The 22,350-nt window shown below is 45.0% G+C and overlaps 1 protein-coding gene across 1 annotated transcript; it reads right to left on the reverse strand.

Moving 5' to 3' along the window:
* Window positions 1–13,895: 13,895 nt before the first annotated feature.
* LOC147417352 (putative anion transporter 6, chloroplastic) lies at window positions 13,896–20,168 on the reverse strand. Its single transcript, XM_086507692.1, has 6 exons — window positions 20,005–20,168; window positions 19,310–19,409; window positions 19,171–19,223; window positions 14,247–14,321; window positions 14,055–14,135; window positions 13,896–13,932 (listed from the first exon to the last, which is right to left on the reverse strand). Exons 1-6 carry the CDS (start codon window positions 20,166–20,168, stop codon window positions 13,896–13,898), a joined length of 510 nt encoding a protein of 169 aa, XP_086363818.1.
* Between the last annotated feature and the right edge of the window lie 2,182 nt (window positions 20,169–22,350).

Raw genomic sequence — 22,350 nt, forward strand, 5'->3', positions numbered from 1 at the left:
AAAGAAAGCAAAGCGGTAAAAAGCAGAAGAAAGGCACTGACTTCCCGGGATATTTGGGTCGTCGGTCGACTTTTGACAAGGCAAAGAATCAGAAGAAGCATGTTCGATTTGAAGGAGTACCCAGTTCTTCTTCTTCTTCTTCTTCTGACAGTTCTTCTAGCTCTTCAGATTCGAGCGAAGAAGACAGAAAAGGTAAAAAGCGAAGCAAGAAACAAAGCTTCGGAAAGGGCAAGAAGAAGGCTACATCTCGCCCAGAGACTGAGAGTTCTACTGAGGACTCGTCTACAGATAGCTCAGATTCCGATGACGGAAAGTTTTATGCGAACAAGAAGAATTTTTACAAAGCCAACCAATATGACTTTCTCGAAGATAAAAGCAAGAAAGTCCGAGAGTTTAAGGTGGCCACTCGATCAAGTTTGATACTTTTCAGGATACTCAGATGCTTCGAAAGCTTCGTCTTTTCTACAGCAGTTTGACATCGCTTTCGCGGGAGGACGCTATTCAGAGCACTCCAAGATTCGGAGAGCTGCCTCTTACTTTAAGGGGAATCCTCGTAATTGGTGGTCCACGCTTCTTTTAAACAAGAGTGCGCCAGTTAAATCATAGTCACAAGGGACGCATTCCGGGACGGGGGAACGGGGGACGGGGGACGGGGCTGAAATTTAAGAAGCTTTTTATTTCTTCTTGGTTGACACAAGAATATGAACGAGATGTACGAGCTGCTTGGAACCATCTTCGGATGACCAAGAAAGATACAATCGATGCTTATTGTGCAAGATTCTGGAGCTCTTTTCTGCCCGCCTCTTCATTCAAGAAGATCTCGTTAAGAGAACAGATTGAGCGGTTTACCTTGGGTCTACCTACAGAGATCCGAGATCACTGCTTGGAACAGAAGTCAGCTTCTATTCAAGAGTTGATGAGTCATGCAAAGCGGGGCTTTGCCATTCACTTTGGCAGTCTGACCTACCCCATAGATGAGGCCATGACACAAGGAGCCGAACAGATTTATGGAAATGAAAGTAGAAAGAAAAAGAGCAACCAAGAGAAAAAAAGAATGCACAACCCAAGCTTCCTCCTGAGGAGAGAGCTCGCTTCATCAGAGAGGGGAAGTGCTTTGGATACGGGGAACATGGACATATCTCCGCGAAGTGCCCTAAAAAGGCATAGAAAGAACGAAATGATAAAGACGACGACAGGCCTGACAGTTCGAGAGCAGCTAAGGAATGTGGCAGATAGAAAAGCAGAACTGGTACCACATGGCGTGGGACCTCCACCGAATCAAATGAATGAAAGTACAAACTCTGCCGCTTTTTGGGGCAAAGTGAAGGATCGGGAAGCTCTTTTGAAGAAGCCAAGGCCAACTTCTTTTCACTTGGAATTGGCGGCTCGATTTCGAATTACGCCCGACAGACTGACGCCACAGGCGGAGGTAGTTCGACTGGCACCCGGATGGGATGTTGCCATTACACCGAGCATTGGCAAACTTCGTTTGCAATGACAGGGGTGTTCAGGGCACGCGAGTGCCGTTCTACTCAGGATGCCTTGGTACAACAAGAACTACGCCGTGGTTGACTACAGGGCCGAGAAAGCGACTTTGATAAATGAAGGGCTTAGAGATTGTACTTCATGAACTTCAGTTTTCTTACTCATTCTTTTGGGAGAACTGAACGATGGATAAAGGTTGAATATGTTTTGACCTGAAGAAAAGAATGCCAAGATTTTTTCTCCACGCTCATGCCGATTGCTTTTGAGAGGGCCTGAAGATCAAACCATTGATCTGATACCTGGAAGCACGCCACCGAATCGGCCACCTTACCGTGTGAGCCGAGTACAGAATGAAAAGATTATGAACCCAGTGAAAGACCTCTTGGAAAAGGGTCTTGTCCAGCCTAGTACTTCACCGTATTGCTCTCCAGTGTTGTTGGTTTTTAAGAAAGACGGATCTTGCAGAATGTGTATCGATTATAGCACTCTCAACGAAATCACCATCAAGAACAGATTTCAGATTCCTAGGATCGACGATATACTCGACAGGTTACAGGGATCCTCATGCTTTTAGCAGGATTGACTTGAAGAGTGGATATCATCAGATCAGGATAGCGCCGAGAGATGTCTACAAGATAGCTTTTCGGACGACTTTTGGGTTATTTGAGTTTCTAGTGATGCCTTTTGGCTTAACCAATGCTCCTCCGACATTTAACCGGATGATGGATAGGATTTTTTTTCGAGAGTACAGGCTACTTGTTGCCACTTTCTTTGACGACATCATTGTTTTCTCCAAGAATGAGGCAGAACACAAAGATCATCTGCTTCAAGTCTTTCAGGCATTACGAGATCACACGTTAGTGATTAATGCAAAGAAAAGTGAATTTTTCCTACCAAAGATACACTTTTTGGGACACGTGTCAGCAGAGCAGGAGTACAAATGGACCCGGCCAAGATAGAGACTATCCGTGATTGGCCCGATTTGAGCAATGTCAATGAAGTTAGAAGCTTCTTGGGACTGTGTTCGTACTACAGGCGGTTCATACGAAAGTTTGTAGAGGTTGCTTCCCCTTTGCATACCTTGACACAGAAAGGAGTACCTTTTTCGTGGGGACCCACAGAGGTGACTGCCTTTCGGACATCGAAAGAGAAATTGACTACGGGACCTATTTTGACTTTGCATGACTTGCAGAAGTCATTTGAAGTATATTGTGATGCTTGTGGTCGTAGTCTGGGTGCGGTCTTGATGCAAGAAGGCCATGTCATAGCTTACGAGAGCCGTTTGTTCTCTAGACCGGAGATGACAGCACAGATCTATGAGAAAGAGCTTTTGGCGGTTATCCATGCTCTTACTCAGTGGCGGCATTACCTACTCGGAGCGGATTTTACTGTCTTTACAGACCATCAGAGTTTGCGCTACTTCTTCTCACAGAAGCATCTTTCGGAAAAGCAGATGCGGTGATCGAACATCTTGTCACAGTTCCACTTCCAAATTGTCCATGTGCAGGGACAAAAGAATGTGGTGGCATATGCTTTGTCTCGGAAACCGTTGGTTCTGGCTGTTTCCACGATACATCATAGGAGCTTCAAGGATATGGTCGATCAGTATGCCACAGATACAGATTTTGCAGATATTTTCACACGGATACGGGATGGGGAGACAGTGGTTGGATACTCCCTTCGGGAAGGCTACTTGATGAAAAAGACTATGTTGTGCGTTACACAACCGTTGAGGGATAAGGTTATGACTGAATGCCACTGTCCACCTTTTACGGGTCACCACAGCATTGCTACCACCATGAAAGGGGTAGAGAGATATTTCTTTTGGCCGAGACTCAAGAAAGATGTGGAAGAGTTTGTGCGCAGTTGCTTGGTATGCCAGAAGGTCAAGTTTGACAGGCATAAGGCACAGGGATTGTTACAGCCTTTACCCATACCCACCCACCCCTGGGAAAGTATTGCAATGGATTTCATTTTTGATCTCCCGAGAACACAGAAAGATCACGATGCTTTTCCGATTACATGGCACGTCTGAGACGATTGTCTCCGACAGAGGCCCCAGATTTATGAGTTTGTTTTGGAAGGCAATTTGGGAGAACATTGGCACGTAGTTGTAGTTCTCGTCATCGTTCCACTTGCAAACTGACGGGCAATCTGAGATTGCCAATTCAGTGATTTTAGATTTATTGAAGGCTTGTCTCTCGGATCAGAAGACTCAATGGGAAAAGAACTTACCTTTGGTGGAATTTGCCTATAGTCACACGATACACTCTTCGACGGGGAAGACGCCATGTGAGATTGTTGAAAGTGTTGCGAAGGTTCCATCCTTCCTGACCATGAAGATTAGATATTTGAAGCGGATGAATATTCGTGAGATTTGGATATGGCTTTTGCCAAGGTTCGCGAGACTTTGCAGGAGTCTCAAGAACGACAGAAAAAGGCAGCGGATCGTCATCGTTGCGACTTGAAATTGAAGGAGGATGATTGGGTGCTCTTACGTTTTGAGAAGGCACGCCTACGAAAGAAAAAGGTAAAGGAGAGGCTTTTTCCAAAGCTTAGTATGCGATACTACGGACCTTTCCAGATCACTGGCAAGATAAATGATGTCTCCTTCCGATTGAAACTACCAGATACTTGGAGGATTCATAATGCATTGAATGTGAGTCTCTTGAACCCGATTAAGGGTGATGTGCCTGATGATGGGGAGCCTGATGAGCAACCCGCAGTGGAAGAAAACGAGGAGATCATTGTTCCTGAACAGATTTTGGCACATAATGATACGAAGAAAGGTAAAGTCCGAAGGCGGTTCTTGGTTTAGTTCAAGAACTTTCCTGCATTTGATGCGAAGTGGATGGAGGAGGAGGACCTAGCAGATACTCCTCGGATTGTGAAACTTTACCTCGATGCTTTGGTTTAGCATAGTCTACTCCAAACGGAACCCAGAATTCAGCTTGGCCGGAGATCTGGTGCAGTGGGATGCACAAGAGGGGAGTTACTCCACTCCTTTGTCAACAGATGCCTTGATTTTGATACTAAAGTCACTGATGTCTCTTTGAGCTTCAGGGATACTGAGAGCTGACAGTATTCTGCTGGATGACTTTATGAAATGGAATTCTTGATTATGATACTGATTTGTTCTTGACTTCTTGTGAGTGCAGGAACTGATAGACGAAATGACTGCAGCATTTTGGTCTGATTGATCTCGAATAGACATGGTTGCAATAGGGGTTAGTCAATCGGACATCGATGAGGTCCCGATTGGACCTACATGTGATTGCTAGCTACATTGCCGATAGATCATGGTCTAAGATCCGAATGAATGTTGAATGTGATGTGATGTCATGTGATGTGACTGTCGATTTTGTACATGTGCTAGATGTGTGTCCCTAGTACGTAGGTACTAACAGTCAGTGTCTGCTAAGACGGTTTATGGCTTTTGTCGGTTTTGCAGCCGTAATTTTGGTCGATTACAATGCTTTCAAGAGGGGGGTATGTCACAAAGTGATGACGTGGCGGACAGCAGAAACCCTAGAATTCCTGCAAACCCTAATTTCTGCCAGAAACCCTAATTTCCGGAAATCGCGTAGGCTTTTTTTTTTTTTTTTTTTGAAAATGATGAGCGACGCGAATTTTACTTTTTTTTTCATTAAAAAAGAGAAAAGACTCTCTAAGAGAGAGAGAACTGATGCTTTTTATTTTTAAAGGTTTTGGGGCTCTGCTTTTGGGCATCCCTTGTAACCTTTAAATTAGTGGTAAGGGCCTCACTTCTCAGAGGATCTGGACGCAGAGTCTGAGAGTGAAACCCTAACCGCTCTCTTGTACTTTGATGATTGATTAATACAAAAAGAAATACCGAAAGGGGCGCCAATCTTTGGGGCCAATATCTCTAGGCACGGAACTCCGCCGGGCCAGTGCAAATCTTTTGTGATCTGTGAATTGTTTTGAAGTGGTTATTTGGTGCTGTCGCGGTTGATTCTTGACTTGGAGTGTCCAAGTCTGTTACACATGACCTAAAACCCATCAGCGTTTTCAGGACCAGCAGGGCAACGCCTATAGACAGCATTATCCAGCGTTTTTTACAGCCATAATCAGCTTTTCCAGGCAACAGCAAGCAACATTTTCAGTAGCGATTAAGAGGGCAGCAAGTGGTGTTTGGAAGCAGCAGAAATTAAGCGACAAAGACTCAGCAAGATCAACGTTTTCTATCAGCATCTTGTACAACAGAAGATACAGTTTCAAGTAGTCGTCGTCATCGTCGTTATCGTCATATCCGCTCATTGCATAGTAGCTTTCCAAGTTTGCATCAGTGTCTTGTACCAGATTGTGCAATCAATAGCATAGACCTCTCTCCCCATAGAGAGAGGGGCCTTCGGAGGAGGGTTTGACAACTCCTTGGTGTCGTATTCTTCTCTCTATCTCTCAGTCTCAGCAACTTCACGCACAGTGTCTATTCACTTTGTTAGTGATCACTTGCACTTTCTCATTAAAGAACGGAAGGCTCTTTCTTCCCTAAGAAAAAGGAACCTTGAGCACACACTTCGGAGCACTCATCTTGAGCAAAGTTCAACATTCACTTCCGCTACACCTTACACACCTATATCAACCAGCTTGAGAGGCTGATCAGATTTTCTTTGGTCAGGGCGCGACACAGAGCTTGCCCGAGCCAAAGTAGCCTGGTAAGTCATTACCTTACCATGTTCTCAGCGGGGCTAGGGATCATTGGCCCAACACAGCAGAGCAAAGCCCTTCTTGGGAAGTTTGTGGTCAGAAGACTGCTTCCAGGAGAGGAAGCCTGGAAGGAGTTGTTGCTTCACCGGCTTTGAGCTCGAGTGCCTCATGCAAGAGGCCCCTGGAGCCCTTCCATCAAGTAGATTTTTACAAAGATGCACAGAGTTGGTCTAAGCAGGACGTTGGAGGATCATTTTGCAACGAGCCTGCTTAGGTCTTGGGAGCAACTGAGTGGCGTAGAGCAGCATCAGCCCGCTTGCACGGAGGAGCGCTCGAGACAACCCCTTGTTTGGAACTCCATCTGTCGAGTGACACATCCAACCCTATGTGTCCATGGACAAGCTACAGCATGACCAGGGTTCAGTTCCGTCAAGTCAGTCTAGAATAGGAAGTGATCTGGCACTTTTGTGAGTCTCTTCGCAGATCGTGCATGACCAGTCACTTAGATTAGATGCATATCCTCTGGTTGCCAGCATGATCATAAGCATTCCCATCAGAATCCATTAGAATCCATCAAGAGAATTTTCAGTGCATTAAACCTATTTTCCCTATTTTTGACATTTTTCACTTATTTATTAAGTGACTTTTGTTGGGAACTAGGTAGGGCAATTTTGCTAAGATAATATATAAGCAAACCAAAGCTAGCACTCTGGCAGATGAGGCAATAGGACCAGTGCTCAATAGGCCAATTCTCAACAAGAACAAGAACCCCTCTCAGCAAAACAAACTCCCCTTCATGCTAGCGTTTTTCCCTCAGCCCTTGGGCGATTTCAGCCAGCAAAGGGATCGCACTTCCAGCGTTTTGGAGCCGATTCAATCTGGCGTTTTTCAGCCCTAGAGCACAGCGTTTTTCAGCCAGCATACAGAGTGTTTTTCAGCAGTGCAGGGCAGCGTTTTTGTGCATGCTGTCAAGCGTTTTCAGGCCACAAAAAGCAGCGTTTTTTCCAGCCATCAAGCGAGGAGATCAGCCCCCGACTTGGTGCAAAAGCTACCAACTCGAAGCATTCAGTTTTCAGCCATAGTTTCGTCCTCGTCGTCCACACCGTCGACATCGACATAGCAAGCATTTAGGATCATCGCATCAGCCATTGTACCAGATTGTGCAATCAATAGTAGACCACTCTCGCCATCGGGAGTGGGGCCTTCGAAGGAGGGTTTTACGTCGTCTCTGGTGTCGTATTCTCTTCTCTCTCTATCTCTCAGTCTCATGCACTTCCATACACAGTGTCCATTCACTTTGTTGTGTCCATTGCACTTTCTCATTGAGAACGAAAGGCTCTCCCTTCCCTCAGTAAAAGGAATCTTGAACACAGTTCGGAGCACTCATCTTGAGCAAAGTTAAACATTCATTTCCGTTGCACCTTACATTGGTATCAGAGCTTTGGCAATGTTCTGTATCACTCAAGGAAAGAACCACATAATTTTTTTGCTTGTTGCGGTCGCACGTAACCCAAGTCCACTTGGGCATGTCGATTCCTAATCGTGTTTTGAAGAGTGACAGGAAACCCAAGGAAGAAGGGCTTGTCCAGCTTCCCCTTGTGCCTCTTTTCACTCATTGAGAGCGGACCGTGCACTTAGAGGCCGGCCAATTGACGTGAGGTGGAAAAAAGCAACCTTGGTGTGAGTGCAAGGCCGCCAAGGGATGCGCCCGCGGCAAAGAGCAGAACTCGGGTGAAGAGAAGATCCTTCTCTAACACAAATTGCAAGCGAGAGCAGAACCTCAAGAACCTCAAGAACTCAAGACCCACAAGAACCCAAGAACCCAAGACCCACAAGAACCCAAGTTCCTCGTGAACTTAAGAACCAAAGATCACAGTGCATGGTCATCACCCGAAGCGGAATGGATACTTCGCATGGAAGTGGTAAGCATGGGAGTGGCGAAGAAGAGTTTTCCCCACCAGGAGATTTTTCCGACCCTCCCCCGTCCCCATCTACGCCACGAGTTGTACCAAATCCTATGGAGGCAATGGTCAAGTCGATGATGGAGACGACGGCACAACAACACGAAACGAATCGCGTTGCGATGGCACAACTAGAAAGAAAAGCAGAACGACAGGAAGCCTTGGAGCGTGAACGCCAAGTCAGACAAGACACCTTTGAGCGTGAGAGTGATCAAGCGCGCTTGGCGGCTGAAGAAAGACAGACAGAGCGTGCGGCACGGAGTGAACAACACATGCAATAGTTTGTACTACATATTCTCGCCTTGAAGTCTGAGCCAGCCAAGGATGTTGGTAGTTCATCAAGAGGCGCAAGCCGAGATTCGGACTCCAACAACCCAAACACAGAGAAGATCCAGTACAGTAAGTATGATGGTAAGATGGATGTCACTGTTATTCGTTCTTGGTTGCATCAATTTAATGCTTATTTTGCGACAAATAAGAAGACAAGAAATAGCAAAGTTTTGACGGAAGCCATGTACCTTGCCGGTGATGCCATAAATTGATACCACGCATGGCAAGAGGCACAGTTGGCCACGCACCTACAGGAAGCCCACGAATTCACGCCCCCCCCTTCAGTTGGGCTGATTTCCAAGACAAGCTCAAGGCGCGGTTTATGCCACCTCAGTACCTCGCACGATTGAAGGACAATTGGTGCGCTCTCAAGAAAAATGGTATGCCAGTTATGTCTTTCTGTAATCGTGTTTTGCAGCTCGGCACTCAATCACGCAAATCGATGCGGAGCGCAAGGAGGCATTCCTTTATGGATTGGACGAGTATATGAAGTATGATGTCGAGGTGCTCGATCCAATCGATCTCAAAAAGGCGGTGGCAATTGCTCTCTCACAGGAGATGAAGCACAACAAGGAAAAGCCTAAGGAAAACAAGACTTCGACAAGTACCGCTCAGACCTCTCAGAACCCTCAGAACGGTAAGAATGGTAAGAACGGTAACTCTGCTAACCAGTCTTCCAATAGTCTCTCAGAAAAGCTCTCTCAAAGTGAACCTAAGGGTAAAGCTAACACAATTGCTAAACCTAAGCTCACTCCAGATGAAAAGGTAGCACAAGGAATTTTAGGAGGATACATCACGTCGGAAGAGCAAAGCACTTATTCTGAGGAAGGTCGTTGTTTTCATTGTCACATTAAGCGTCACATAAAAAGAAAAAGTCCTAAGCTTGAATCGAATGAATCTAAAGAATCCATAGAACCCCCTTCCTCTATCAATGCAATCAATGACAACACGAGTGTGCCCCGAGTTTCTCATGACCCTCCCATTGATGAGTCTCTCATTAAATGTTATGGTCATATGACGGGGCAGCGTTTTGTCATATTGTTTGACCCAGGCAGTATGCATGATGTGATTAGTCCTTCTCTTGTTGAGAGAGCCCGCCTAGAGGTTAGTCAGAAATCTCCTCTCGAGGTCTCTGGCTTCGCACCCAGTATGGATTCTCTCATCACGAAGGAGTGCTTTGATGTATTGTTTAAAGTTCAACAAGGTGCTTTCTGTAGAAAATTTTTAGTCTCTCCTCTTTCGGGATGTGATATGATTTTGGGCATTCGATGGTTTGGTGAGCATAACCCTCTCATTGATTAGGCGGAAAATACGTTCACTTTCAATGCCAAAAGTGACTCTCCCATTGTCATTTGTGGAGAGCAAGTTGTTCATTCTCCATCTCCCATTTCTAATGTGCAAGCGAAGATTGAACGGATTCAGGAGAAGGAGGCTCTCTCGGTCTCGTCTTCTCCAAAGCATGATACACAGGATTTGCATGATGATAAGCATAATGAATTGAATGATAATGATATGCATGATGATTTGAATGACAATGACAAGCATGATGACCACGATGTGATTTCTCACGAGCATGATGATTTGTATGATCAAGACGTGATTGTTCACAAAGATGATGGTTTAGTAGATGGATGCTTTTTCTAGCAAAGCTAACCTCGTTGCAGATTCAATCAATCACGAAGAGTCGATCTTGGCTTTCGAGTCAAGGTCCACAGCACCCCCCCCCCCCCCCCCCCGGAGATTCGATCAAACACAACGCACCGATCTTGGCTCTTGAGCTTAGGTCCAAAGAACCCTTACAGAAAGTACTATGTGCTCGAATGATTAGTCAGCACGCATTGTTCGAGTGTTTCATTCGTGATCGTTTCCTGTATTTAGTCAGCTTCTTTATGTGATCCCTTTTCCTAGGCATGACATATTGTACGTTGAGCACGATTCACTCATGAATGAGCACGGATGTATGCGGATTATTCATGAAAAGCTGAAAAGTATGCATTCAAGGAAGTCACATTCCATGTCTCTTCCTTGGCACGACACAATCGTAGCAAGAGCATAAGAAACTATGAGCACTAAGCATGGGAATTTCCGTTGTGAATTGCCACAGTTGATTGATTTAGATCAACAAGACAAGATTCGATCTCATTGTTTGCGTGTATGTGGTGAACGGTTTGGCACTCCGTCTATTTGTTCATCTACATTGCATGCACAGTCTTTAGAAAAGAGAAGAGTTTTTCAAATCACCTTACATGGAATAGGTATGTTCATGTTTTTGTGTTGGAAGTGGTTTCAAGAATTTTCAGCCTCTGAGATTCTTGAAGAAGGTAGCACATGACTATCGACAAAGTTGAAGCATTGAAGAGCCACAAAAGACTTTGTGTCGCTTTCGGCGCGGGCCAAAGAAGCAAGTGTTGCAGACCTTTATGAAGTTCAGTATCGCACGACCTACACATTAGAGTGGGCTTGCGAAGAGTCCTTTCCAAGATTCCGGATGCTATTGGCGATCTCCCTCGACACCATACAGTTCAGTACCAGTACCTCACTTTGAAAAGGATGGGATCTCACGTGACACATCCAACCCTATGTGTCCGTGGACAAGCTATAGCATGACCAGGGTTCAGTTCCGTCAAGTCAGTCTAGAATAGGAAGTGATCTGGCACTTTTGTGAGTCTGTTCGCAGACCGTGCATGATCAATCACTTAGATTAGATGCATATCCTCTGGTTGCACACAACATGATCATAAGCATTCCCATCAAAATCCATCAGAATCCATCAAGGGAATTTTCTAGTGCATTAAACCTATTTTCCCTATTTTTGACATTTTTCACTTATTTATTAAGTGACTTTTGTTGGGAACTAGGTAGGGCAATTTTGCTAAGATAATATATAAGCAAACCAAAGCTAGCACTTTCTAGCAGATGAGGCAACAAGAGCAGTGCTCAACAAGCCAATTCTCAACAAGAACAAGAACCCCTCTCACCAAGACAACCTCCCCTTCATGCTAGAGTTTTTCCCTCAGCCCTTGGGTGATTTCAGCCAGCAAAGGGATCGCACTTCCAGCGTTTTGGAGCCAAATCAATCTGGCGTTTTTCAGCACTAGAGCACAGCGTTTTTCAGCCAGCATACATAGCGTTTTTGTGCATGCTGTCAAGCGTTTTCAGGCCACAGAAAGCAGAGTTTTTTCCAGCCATCAAGCGAGCAGATCAGCCCCTGACTTGGTGCAGGAGCTACCAACTCGAAGCATTCAGTTTTCAGCCATAGTTTCGTCCTCGTCGTCCACACCGTCGACATCGACATAGCAAGCATTTAGGATCATCGCATCAGCCATTGTACCAGATTGTGCAATCAATGGTGGCGAGAGTGGGGCCTTCGGAGGAGGGTTTTACAACATCTCTGGTGTCGTATTCTCTTCTCTCTCTATCTCTCAATCTCATGCACTTCCATACACAGTGTCCATTCACTTTGTTGTGTCCATTGCACTTTCTCATTAAGAACGGAAAGCTCTCCCTTCCCTAAGTAAAAGGAATCTTGAGCACAATTCGGAGCACTCATCTTGAGCAAAGTTCAACATTCATTTCCGTTGAACCTTACACCATCGTTAGTACTCAGAGAGGCCACTTGGTTGGTAGTAGGCGGCCTCATGTTTCTTGGGATCCCATGGCAGAGAGTTCAACCCGCACTCTCGGTGACTCGCTCCAGTTATCAGGTTTCTCCAAGGCGGCTCAGAGCATCCAGCTACGAGGCATGAGGGGGGTGCAGAGCATGTGCCAGGACGTTAGAGAGGCTTTACGAGTTGATTGGCTCACCCCTCCAAAGACAACAACTCCCAGATGGATGGGGCCTTCACGCGGCCTTCACGCGACTGGAGGTCCTCGTCGCAGTTCGGGCTTGCTAGGAGACCATAGCCCACATGGTTTTCGAGGTTCGGGGCAAGGGTCACCTTCGCCGAGTCTTAGTAGAGGCTCCACAGGTTGCAGAGTGTTCCATTCAAAGGATACGAGCTTTGGGCATTTGTGGGAGGACTTGTGTCATACATCCTGACCCACCAGATCTTGAGACACGCCACGGGCAGATATCGGCTTGGGAGAGCTACCCTCTGGCACGGGTGCAGTGGGACCCTGGCGAGTGGTTTTGGAGAGAGCCTTTCTCCTCAGCCGATCACCCTGGGATCCCTTCTTTCAATACACAGTTTGACTCGAGCACCACATGCTGGCAGCACGGAGAGAGGCTTGCCCAACTGCAGCACTTCATTGGCAGGAGGAGGGTCTCAGCTAGATTCTTATCAAGTTTCAAGGAGCGGTTGTGGGACTCCAAACAGCCGAGGAGAGTCACTTTGTTCCAGTGGCTAGTTGCACACAGATATACAGCAATTGAGGGCTGGCTAGTACATAGTGGCTTTTCAGCTTGTGCAACTTGTGGCCATCCTTTGAAGAGTCGGCAGTACTGTCTATGGGACTGCCCCATGGCACAACAGGTTTGGCTTCACGTTCTTCGGCTGATGCTGACCCTTTCCTCAGCCCGACAATACACTTGGGGTGATGCAGCCTGGTCCACTCTCACGGCCCCGGCCCTCCATTTTGAGTTGGCTTCCACCAGCAGGATGATAGTGATCCAGGGGGGTCGACCTACAGTTCAGCTAGCCACAGAGCTTACCCCCCAGGAGTGGTGCAGTGAGAGAGAGGTGTGTCAGGAGCTCGTTTGTGGCCTGACACTCTGGTTCATTCGGCGGGCCTGCTGCATCCGAATCTTCGAGGCTTGCCCTGCTCCACCGGCAGAGATTGTTCGTGATTTTTGGTTGGAGCTGATTCACACTCCTAGGGGTCAGTTCGAGAGCCTCCACAGAAGCTCTGACCGATTGGGGGAGCACAGAGAGGCTTTCCTGCAACTCTGGCACCTAGGGCCCTTCTTCACCATGGTCCAAGATGCACCCAAATGGCACTACAGTCCACCTATGTGTCTCTTTCCTCCTCCCATCTCGTGATATAGGCCCCATTGTACATATTTTGTTTACTCATCGGGATAGTCTCCCCATTTTCTTGATGTAGCCCTCTCTAGTAGAGGTGGTTTGTAGCCCTGTGGGCAGTTTGTTAACTGATGGAAGAATCATGTTCTCAGAAAAAAAATGCAGTTGTTTGGTTGATAAGGGCAAGGCCTTCCAAAATTTATGATTGTGTAGTTGTACACTTTGCGTTTCCTCAAAATTATGAGTGTGAAGAACTAGTTTTGTCTGGAATGTTTTTTTGGTTGACTATTGGAGCTCATCTTCAAAATATTACTTTAAGAATTATGTACTGGTTATATTATCCTTGTTTAGAGATCCATATTCAATATATGAATTTCTAATGCATGCTGAGCTGTTTTATTATCGTGGCACGACTGGCCCCTTTTATTGATGACTAGCACCACATATACATGCATAAAGCCATGAGATGCAATCAAGGCCATGGCTTTGTTTATCTACAGAACGCAGCCTTTTGAGCAGATACACAACTATAGACAAAAACTCATACCACAAAATTGGATCTTTTCATAGCAGCACTCGAATTACATTACACACAATAGATTTCATGATCAATACTACATTTAAATGTAGAGCCAAAGACATAGCATACCAGAAAATACCCAACACACCAAACATATAAAACACTGATTCCCACCCAAAATGCTCAATGATTGGTGGCGCAATGACTAATCTGAAAAGTAACAAACCATATTAGCATATGAGTTTAGAGAAGTTCAAACATCGTGTGACAAATTTATACAAACACAAGCAAACTGCATTACAGAGGCAGACTCTACTTTACCCAATAACACTGCCTACATTAAGGCCATTGAAGACAAAGGCCACTGCTCTTGATCGCTCTGTTGCAGGGACATTTCTGCAATTTAAACACACACATACGTTACCACCAAAACATCTCATTGAATAAAGAAATTTTTCAAATCATTGAATAACTTATGAAAACCTGCAGGATATTATTAAGATAGTTACAAGTATTTTTTACGAGTTGACATGAGACCCTGCACATTCTTATTTCCGAACTCATGGAAATTCCATGCTGCAACCCCACAGACAGCTTCATATGTATGGGCAAACAGGTTTTACTAGTTCTCCTACCTAGTACCATCTACTTTAACAGATTGCTTATGCCAAAAAAATATCTCAGTATCAACCCTCGTTTACTTAATCATAGTAAAAGTATTGTAAACACCAATCCTACAAACATATCTACCTCTCATGAAGATACAACTTTGCCTCAGGGTCGGAAGAATTATCAACCCTCTCCGTGCTTGAAAACAGGCAATTACCTAACAAAAACTAGGTCCACAGAAACCTGCTTTGATGAATAAACAATCTCAAGAGTTTTAGAATGCTCCTACCAGGCAAGAAACTAACTTTTGGTGTCCAGAACAGTACAAATGGCTCTAGGAAGGCTGGAAGAAATTATACGAAATTCATGTTTATCTATGTCTGCTGTAACCACTTCGGATGAGTGGTCAAACTGGAAACAATGAACTACCACAATCTGCAACACTTCAATACTTTAATACTTCGAAGACAACTAGCCGAGCTGAACAAGAGAGTATATGGAGATGGAGACGATGGTGGAGAGGGATGCTGTGACAGGTTTTAGGTTTAAAGTTTCTACATCGAGTTCATAGACACAATTGATCATTGTGTTCGTTTAGCCAGTCATAAAGACTCTCTCTCTAGAAAGGTGACCCATGCCAATCTCTTCATCAAAGACAAACTCCTTTTTTTGGTAGGAAAAGTGGCTATATATAGTGTACAAAAGAGACCTCTGGAGATGCTCAAAGGCCTATTACCCAGACAATGTGCAAAACAGGGAGAACAATGTGAAGGCTGTGTAAACATCAAGGTGGCCTATATGAGGAATGCAAAATGAACCACTGGGAAGGTGCATAATGCCATGTGATGTGACCAAGGTTCAAACTAAAAAGAACTGAAAATGTCGTCCATGTCTGAAGAAAAGAGTATTACACCTCTCCACTGCCCTGGAAGAGCCTGCTGATGTATTCCACTCGCTATGAAGAGTGTGTAGCTATTCAACACAAATAGCTGTCAAAGTGGTGGATGTAGGAGAAGACTGTGAGCACCACGAGCCTTCCAGATGGTCCAAAGAGCAATGCTGAAGATCGTTAAAAAAAATTACATCGCTCTATGAGAAGTTCAACTGATGACCTATATTTGGAATCATCTATGGAATGTCTGGTCTATAGCCTAATGAAGCAATCATGAAGACCTGATATGTAGGTAAGCCCTCAAAAAAGGGGTGTGACCCAGGAAATTGCAAAAGCCATGCAATTGCACCCCACGCCACAAACCCATCATGAATGCCCAATCTAATCAACAAACAATAAATTTCCCTCCACACTGGCTGAGCACGTGGGCACCCAGAAATAATGCCTCAAGGACTCAGGCTACAAAGTACATCTCTGTCACGTCAGATCATAACCAGTAATCGCCGCCCAAGTACCAACACGCAATCGTGCATGTGCAATCATCCACATGAAATAACTTATCGTGCAACTAATCTTAAGGGTCCAAATACATTACCAAAACTGTCTCCGAAAAGCAGGGGAAATGCGTTGATTTTGTTATGAAGAACACGCTGACTATATGTGTTTATTCCTAACTGAACTTAAATAAAAATTGAACTAAGAACGAAACTAGAAGACAAGAGACTCAGAGACTGAATGTGTGTTGATTCCCTTGAAATGTGTTACAAGGGCGTTCTTATATAGAAACGGAAGAGACACGATAAAAAGACATGACTCTAGGCCAATAGTCGTGACTCTAGGCCAATAGTCGTGTTCTTTATCTATAGAGTCGTGACCCTTCAGCCTAAAGGTGCAGCCATTCGTTGAAGAGGCATGGCTATTCGCCGAACAGGTGTGACTCTTGGGCGAAGAGACGCATCCTTAGGAGAATCGGGGGTCTCGGATCTGGTGTATCTTCATATCTGCAAAAGAATCAAGTGAAGAAGGTTATACAAAGACGAAGAATACGTCACAATCGTGACATTCCCTCCCATTTAAAATGAGAGCATGTGTCAAAAATGACTTTTGATGTTTATAGAACTCTAGAAAAGCATTGAATCTCCGAAAATCTTCAGTCTTTGAGTAATCTGGAACCTTTGTCTTAAACCTTTGTTTCTTGCGAAACCTTTTTTCTTTGATTGCTAAATCCCATGTCATTGCATCATTCAAAGACTTTTTAGAAGAATCTGGCTTAACCAGGTTGACTCTCTCAAAGAAAGCCCCTGTCACTTTGTCACCCACCTAGGTCCACTGAGATGCCTGTCGATGGAAAGCAAACGCATGGCGCCTCTCCTCTGTGATGGCAAGCTCTTGGCGAGCCTACTGCAACTGCTCCTCCAACCAAGGACTGTTAGGATGCTGCTCTTGCATCCTCTGCAAGGAAGCAACGCCCCGTCGGAGACGCCGTTCCTCCTCTCTCGCTGCAGTTAGGCAGGCCATAGACTACTGAAGAAAAAGTCGACTAAGCTGAGCAAGTCCAGAGGCCACTCTGTGAGCAGGAGAGTCCTGCATGTCTAAGGCCTCTATCCAAAGAGCCACCAATCGCTCTCTGAGCGCAGAGTCCATCAAAACCCTCTCAAGGATATGTAGCATCGCGCTCCCCCTCCTCTGTCTATCTGTCACTGTGAGGATCACTGGTGCATGGTCCGAAAAGGAAGTCCCAGCCAAAATGCCAATTGTCCCACCAAAGTCACAGAAGTGGTCACTAGTGTAGAAGCGATCTATCCGAGATAGATTCACTCCTCCCAATTTGCGGTCCGAAGAGAGAAGGCCATCGGATAGATTCACTCCTCCCAATTTGCGGTCCGCGAACGAGAGAAGGCCAGGCTGTCTGGGGGCCTCACAAAGCTAGAATGCTGCCACACATCTGAAACCCGCAAAGTCATACATAACCTCTCCCAAGCTGCCAACTCAACTCCCTGCACAGTAGTATGGCTACCTCCAATCCTGTCAGAGGGGTCCTCCAACATGTTGAAGTCACCCCCAATGCACCATTGCTCTGCATGCGGCAGAGACCAAACGTGCACTCACCACATTGGGCGAGGTTCAGGAAGCCCATGAGGCAACCCTGAACCTGCATAGTGATCCACTGATCCTTGCCTGGCACAATAACCCCTCTGCCCCACTTTTAAAACTTTTGGCCATATTAACCAGAAAATCATTTGAACAATCATTAAGGATAAGAAATATGCCTTGTGACCAATGCACGTAAGTGGCATGCAACTCACACGTATGGTAACAATCAACCTGTATAGACAACTTTGTTATGGTAGGCCCTTTGGAAAAAAATTCTATGGTCTTTATTATCGCTCTATCAAGGCTCATAGAGCAGTTTGGGATTGAATGTAATACTTATAACAAAATGAACTATTGTAATCATCTTGAGAAGGATGGTCGAACTCAATGAGTCAATCAAACCTTAGAAAATGAAAGGAAAACGAATTTCAGAACATTCTTGGTGAAACATCATGTTGAACAAAGTGGGACTGCTGATTTTATGAGTGTACTGTTTTGCAACAGCACATGCCGTGTCATGACCGCTTCCTTCAGGTGTTTAAGATTGCACATCTAGCTTGGAGAATGGTCAGCACAAACTTCCAGTGAGTGACACCTCATAATGGCTTGGGATCCCCTTGATTGAGGACTTGGCCCGCCCCTGTTTTAGAATCCTGACTTACGTAGTCTTAGGCACAAAACAACAAGAGGATGCCCATATTAGGCATTATTAACTTTTCCAACCTTGCTAGACAGAAAAGCACGAGTACAGAGATATTTGACCTTTCAGCCAGTATTACTGGTCAGTGTATTTGGTGTGCAAGATGCTAATTAGTGTTTAGATAGGAAGCTTAAAGCTGCCAGGACATTCTGGGTGGTTCTGTTCCTATCCCTTAAAGAGCGAGCAATGGTCAGCCTCATGGGGCAGTAGCCCAAATCAATATTTCCACCACAACTGTCGAGATATTCTGTGTCCTATAGAAACTCTTTCCATTTTTTCCTCCTTTTCAGAGCGAAGCCTGCTTCTACAGGGTATACTAGGGCTATACCTTGTTATCAGCAGAGCCCCTTCGGGAATTGAAGTAACACCTTCAACCAGAACTCAAAAGCCCTTAGCCAACCACAAATAACCAAATAGATCTGGCTCCCGAAGTGCCACAAACCAATAAATCAGATATCCCATTGCCGAGTCAACCCTTCCACCAGCAAGGAACGCACCAAATAGCTTCAATTCTTTTTGGCTACACGGACAAGTCCTTGCTTATTGAGTATAGAACAAGAAAGCATAGACAGCAGAAGCCCTTGAGAACAAGGCTCAAGAACCCCATTCCGCATTGCATTAATTCTTCCCATGCATGATAGGGCTTAGTTACCTTCAGAGAAAGGCCTTCCTATCATGAGATTTGTTTTCATGCATCTAGTTCTTTCTCATTGTCTTCCAAAGCATTGACTTTATTCAACTCTGTACCATGATCACAGCAATCCAGAAATTCCACAGAATCTTTCAATACTTGAAAGTTGAAACACGAAAACCGGGGTGAGACCGATTAGCAATACGTAATAAATGAGGGCCCAATCTTTTCACCTTAAAACACAAGCCTTACCTGAAGACCACGTTTCTTGTCTATGCAGTAACAAAGGAGTTAAGGGTTTCAGCTGATCAACACATACCTTGCAATCAAGTCTGTGACAGCTGAAGGTGAGACTCCTTCACCAAGTCCTACCTGCAAAAGTCATTGAAAGAAGTCCTTAGGTTTCCACTTATTAGGGCTAACATACAAGCATGTCAACAGATTGCAAGGCCACTTACAATGAGCCTTGAGAAGATAAGAGATGGGATAAAAGATGCCGCTAATGGTACTGCTGCTGTAGCCACTGACCAAACAAATACACCTGCTGCTAATACTGCCCTGTATTTTCAAAAATAGAAAAAACATTATGCCTTGCGCTAAAGTTGTCTCACACAATATGAGCATGCCATGCTAATTATCAAGTAAGGAGATCATTCAAAATTGCTGGAGCTCAGGGTGTGAGTGCCTAAAAGAACAAATGTGGTGCTCATGGCAAGTGTACAAAAGACATGTAGAAATGGTTTCAATGAGGAGATCATTTGACATCAGCTTGAGCCCAGAGGTGTGAGTGCCTAAGAGAACAAATGTGGTGCTTGTGTCGACAGAAAGCGTTAATAAAGGCCTGTGGAAATGATAAAACCAACTACCCTGCTGCATGTCATATTCTGCGCATACATATTTGCCAATAGAGTGAAATGCACTGAAACGATGTATATGATCTGTCTGGTTGACTTTGGCCTCCAATGGATGGTAAGTAGAGTCTTTATTCCACTTCTAAAAGTGCTCTATTTTATGCTTGCAAACTTTATGGCCAATTCTTGCGGAGAAAAGAAATTCAAATGTAGCATTGCAATTGATCCTCTAGCTGATTGTGCACTCGAGACCTCATTACAAGAAAAGCTTGTCGCAGTAGGAAAAGTTGTAGGCCACTTACTCCCCTGTGAACCATCTTGCAAGCCATCCTCCAGGAATCTGGCTTAGAGTGTAGCCCCAGAAAAACGAAGATTGTACAAGCCCTGCTGTTGATGCAGTCCAATGTAGCTGATTTGACATTGGTATGATAGCCACGCTGAGATTGACCTGCACAATCGTCAACATGTTCTTCCAAAACTTATCCACTGATACTAAAAATCAACCACACCAAAGTCAAATCATAGCTTTTCAGGCCCATGAGAAAGGGTCAGCTTCAGGAAACCATGAACAAGCAGGACTATGAGAAAGGACCATCTTCAGAAACATGAACAAGGAGGACTATAAGAAAGGACCAGTTTCAGAAACATGAACAGGTAGAAGCCAAATGTTAGTTTGTCTCTCAAAAATGACAAGGCCATCCTCTATGCATAGGCGGCGTGCAGACATGACGATACACAGTATCATCGCTCCAGACCAGGTTAGACCTCCCCGGCTTTTCACCATGCAGGAGATTGATGCTATGCTGCAATGGCCTATGCGAGAGTTCATGGGATGACTCATTATTTTTGCCCCCCGAGCCCCTATTAGGGTGTCCTCCTCGTTGCCATACCCCTCCTCCTAAAATTGGTGCATGAGTTTGTATCCTACTTGCCTACCAGCTTCATTACCTTTCGTGCTAGGATTGTTTGAGGATCTAGGATGTTTCCTTTTATGCTTTATCTCGGATGATTGTATCACATCTGATACGCTTGTAACTTTTGGTCTCATAGGCCACTTTGGCCTTTTGAAGACATGAATATAACATAACATGGCTGAGCACTATTAAGCATACATTTCCAAGATGCACTATTTGGCCCAAGGGAATGTTACATCCCCGGACGTCAGGTTGGGCGCTTAAGCTATGTCTGGCCAAGTGTGAACATGGCCCTATGGTTAGGGCCGTTAACGAATCCTATAAATAGGACCCTAGGCTCATTTGTGAACCATCTTGTGTGATCACGACACTTGGAATCTACGCCTTCAAAAGCTCTACCCGCACACACAAATCGGTATGGGCTTGGTGGTATGGGACGCTAGCCCTTGTGGTACAGGCTAGCCCCTTGACTGCATGCTCCCGGGCTTGCGGGTGAGCCTATATTGGCTCTATGGCTGGGGGTGAGCCTGATGTCCGCTCTCCACGCTCGTTTATGCAAGAGTATGGCTTGTGTCACGTCATGTGTGCAGGATGGATCTAACATGACATCCGAGCCTCTTCTTGCTCAGGCATTCGACATGGCAACATGCAAAAAACCATTAGAGCTCATGAGGCCGTGATGGCCTAGCGTGACAAACTCTCTACCCTCTTGCATAGGGTGATATGGGACGCTAGGAGAGTAAGGGGGACACATGCAAGCCAGTGGTGAGAATCTGTGGTAAGTCTTTTTTTCCTTTTCATAATTTGCACATGGATTCTCATGTGTGGAGGTTGATGCTAGCAATCGTCACATGGAAGCTTGGTCTATCAACTGTTTGCATGGATCCTTTCTTTATCTATTGCTCTATTCCCCTCTCCATAAATGCTGAGAGCCAGTCTTTGGATGAGATTACTTAGAGAGTGAAGCTTCGGCTAAGCAAGGCTCAAGAATCTTATTCTCGTCACGCTAACAAGCATCGTCAGGATATTACTATCAAGGAAGGGGATTGGGTCTATCTTAGGATCATAAAGCAACATCTCAAGCAAGTCGGAAAGAAGTGTCCACAGTTGTCTTTTCGTATATATGATCCATTTCCAGTCATTAAAAAGATAAATGAGGTTTCTATGAAATTACAATTGCCTAACTCATGATCAATGTACAACGTTTTCCATGTTTCTTGGTTGAAGTTGTTTCAGGGAGACCCACCAAAAGACATTTCCGAAGAAGAAGGACCCGAGATCATTGATGAAGCAGAAGTCATGGAACTGGAGTAGATTTTGCTGCATCGGTTTCTCCATGGTTCAAAGAAACAAGCACGACAATACCTTTTGAAGTTCAAAGATCGAGGAACCCACGAGGCAGTGTGGGTTGATGAAGCATATTTTTACAGATTACCCTGAGTTGTTGGCAGACTACAAAGAAGCCATGCAGCTCGGTACCAGTACCTCACCTTGAACAGAGGGGTTCACGTGCACATCTAACCCTATGAGCATGTGGACAAGCTATACCTACTTATAAGGTTTAGGTAGCCTAGGAAGTGTTTTGGCACCCTTGTGAGCCTGTACGCAGGCCGTGCATGTCCAGGTACTTACAGTAGCTGCATACCCTCTGATTGCACAACCATCAATACCCAGCATGAGCATTTTCCACCGCATAAACCCTTTTTTTTATCCCAAAGTGCATATGAACCACAT

Source organism: Adiantum capillus-veneris, unplaced genomic scaffold (genome assembly GCF_014529385.1).
Source record: "Adiantum capillus-veneris isolate H3 unplaced genomic scaffold, ASM1452938v2 Hic_scaffold_269, whole genome shotgun sequence".
Lineage (NCBI taxonomy): Eukaryota > Viridiplantae > Streptophyta > Polypodiopsida > Polypodiales > Pteridaceae > Adiantum > Adiantum capillus-veneris.